The sequence below is a fragment of the Octopus bimaculoides genome, chromosome 12, assembly GCF_001194135.2.
Source record: "Octopus bimaculoides isolate UCB-OBI-ISO-001 chromosome 12, ASM119413v2, whole genome shotgun sequence".
Classification (NCBI taxonomy): domain Eukaryota; kingdom Metazoa; phylum Mollusca; class Cephalopoda; order Octopoda; family Octopodidae; genus Octopus; species Octopus bimaculoides.
Window position 1 is genome coordinate 21,786,205 of NC_068992.1, and position 2,626 is coordinate 21,788,830.

The 2,626-nt window shown below is 38.3% G+C and overlaps 1 protein-coding gene across 1 annotated transcript in view; it reads left to right on the forward strand.

Annotated features, from left to right (window-relative positions):
* Positions 1 to 2,626, forward strand: part of LOC106883788 (RNA-binding protein 42) — a 14,819-nt gene that overhangs the window by 9,314 nt on the left and 2,879 nt on the right. The window contains exon 4 of the mRNA XM_052972019.1: positions 447 to 653. Within this exon, the coding sequence (XP_052827979.1) occupies positions 447 to 653 (207 nt within the window). The remainder of the gene's footprint in view (positions 1 to 446; positions 654 to 2,626) is intronic.

Below are 2,626 nucleotides of genomic sequence, written 5' to 3' on the forward strand. Positions count from 1 at the left end.
TATATATATATATATATATATATATATATGTGTGTGTGTGTGTGTATAAAGGAGACCACTAGGTGGACTGTTAATGTGCTAGAAGAAGATCACATGTAATGTGTCTACTAAGACCGAATTGTTCTCAAAGAAAAATTTAGCGAAGCAACAAAACGTATACAGGCAAGACAAGTGAAAATTACATAAATACATACGATATTATCCGTAGACCGGTTTCGAAATTAATATTTCCTTACCGAAAATATCTGTTTCTATGGATAATATTGTATCTCAGTTCACATGGTATCAAAGTCTGTCATAATATATGTAATCTATATAGTACATATATAAACAGAGCTAATTGAGCTGTTTTGCCTTAGATTAAAAATATCATGAACGACCTTAATACTTGCAGACAAACAAACAAACAAACAAGTACATTTATTTATAATTAATTTACAATTTTGTTTCTTCTGCAGATGATTTTCGGATATTTTGTGGCGATTTGGGCAACGAAGTCACTGATGAGATTTTAACGAGAGCGTTTTCGAAATTCGCATCATTTGTTAAGGCCAAAGTTGTCCGAGACAAAAGGAGCAATAAAACCAAAGGCTATGGGTTTGTCAGCTTCAAAGACCCCAATGACTTTGTCAGAGCCATGCGAGAAATGAATGGTAAGTAGAAGACTTCTGTCTTTGTTATTCATACAACTGGTGCACAACCTGTTGTTTTAAGGCTGGAATAAGTTTCACAGCCGTTTAAAAGCTAAAGGGTTAAAGGGGGGAATAAAAAAAGCTAAAACACTTTTGAAGTACTTCATTTTTGTATTTGTTTTGCAAGAGTCCTGATGTGAATTCGAGTGTTGAAATGAATCTCTAGGGTGGGTCATTATGTCAACAAGAGTTAAAATAAACACATACACTAATGCAATACCACTTCTTTATTTTACCAATTAACTATCCAAAGGTTTGTTTAATGTGTTGATTGAACAATCACTCAGTTGTTAGTTTTCTTTGTTAGAGTCCTTTTGTCGCTATTCAAGCTTAAAGATGTCATTGATGAGGCTTCTAATAGCAACGAAAGGACTCTGACAGAGAAAACTAACAACTGATTGATTAAGTAAAGCATTGGATAGTTAGTTGGTAAAACAAAGAAGTGATACTGAACCAGTGTGTGTATGTTTATTTAAATTTTTGTTGGCCTAATGACCTTCCCTATACGCAACAATACTGAAATGAAAGAGACATTTAATAGATCAAAATGTATATTAGCTTTTAACTGTTTTTAGTTTTGTGTGTGTGTGTGTGTATTATATCCAGCAAAACACTGACAGGAAATGTTGACAATCAAGCTTAAACAAAAATGCCTCTTGGAAAGCACTGGTGATAGTGTTACATAAAAAGCACCCAGTACACACTGTGGAGTGGTTGGCATTAGGAAGGGCATCCAACCATAGAAACCAAACCAAAACAGACTATGGAACCTGATGTGGCCCCTGGCTTTGGTAATCCTTTCTAGATCAATAAAATTAGTATTAGTTGAAGACTGCAGACAATGTAATCGACTTACCCCACCTTTCAAAGTTGCTGGCCTTGTAGCAAAGTTATGAAAATTTATTAGTGCCAGGAATTTTAGAAATAAGGAGGTGGCAAGCTTACAGAATCATTAGCATGCCAAATAAAGATGCTTAACAGTATTTTGTCTGTCTTGATGTTCTGGGTTCAAATTGTCCTTCACCCTTTCGAGATTGATGAAATAAATACCAATTGAGTTCTGGAGTGAATGTAATTAGCTAGCCTTCAACCAAAAATTTCAAACCTTGTGCCTATTGGAGAAATGATGATTGATTGAGAGTAGTAAACATGGCCCACATAAATGTCTGCAGACTGAGAAATGATGGTTGGAAGTTGAAAAAACTTTTCTCCTATTTAAATTTTGAGATTTAAGATTGAACTGTACTCCCTCCTCACTCTCTCTTTTGCACACACACACACACAAATAGTGGTTGAGCTAGAACAGCAGTTCTCAACCTGGGGTCGTGACCCCTGGGGCAGTCGTTTGGGGTTTCTCGGCATGTCACGGAGGGTTTGGGAGAAAGTAATGTATTTGAGGTATTGCATTTGTTTTGTCTTACCTTTACACAAAATTCATCATTACAAAATCTATCATAGGGGTCACAGTAATACCCTGGAGAGTCTCAGGGTGTAAGACAATGGAAAAGGTTAAGAGCCACTGAGCTAGAACATTATCATCGTCGTTTAACGTCCGCTTTTCATGCTAGCATGGGTTGGACGATTTGACTGAGGACTGGTGAACTGGATGGCTACACCAGGCTCCAATCTGATTTGGCACAGTTACTACAGCTGAATGCCCTTCCTAACGCCAACCACTCTGAGAGTGTAGTGGATGCTTTTACGTGCCACCGGCACGAAGGCCAGTCAGGCGGTACTGGCAACGACCACGCTCAAAATGGTGTATTTTATGTGCCACCTGCACAGGAGCCAGTCCAGCAGCACTGGCACGATCTCGCTCGAATGTCTTCACCTTTATGCCACCGGCACAAGTGCCAGGAAGGCGACGCTGGGCACAGGTGCTATCACGATTTCGCTTTCGCTTCCCCAACAGGTCTTCACCTTTGTATATTTCT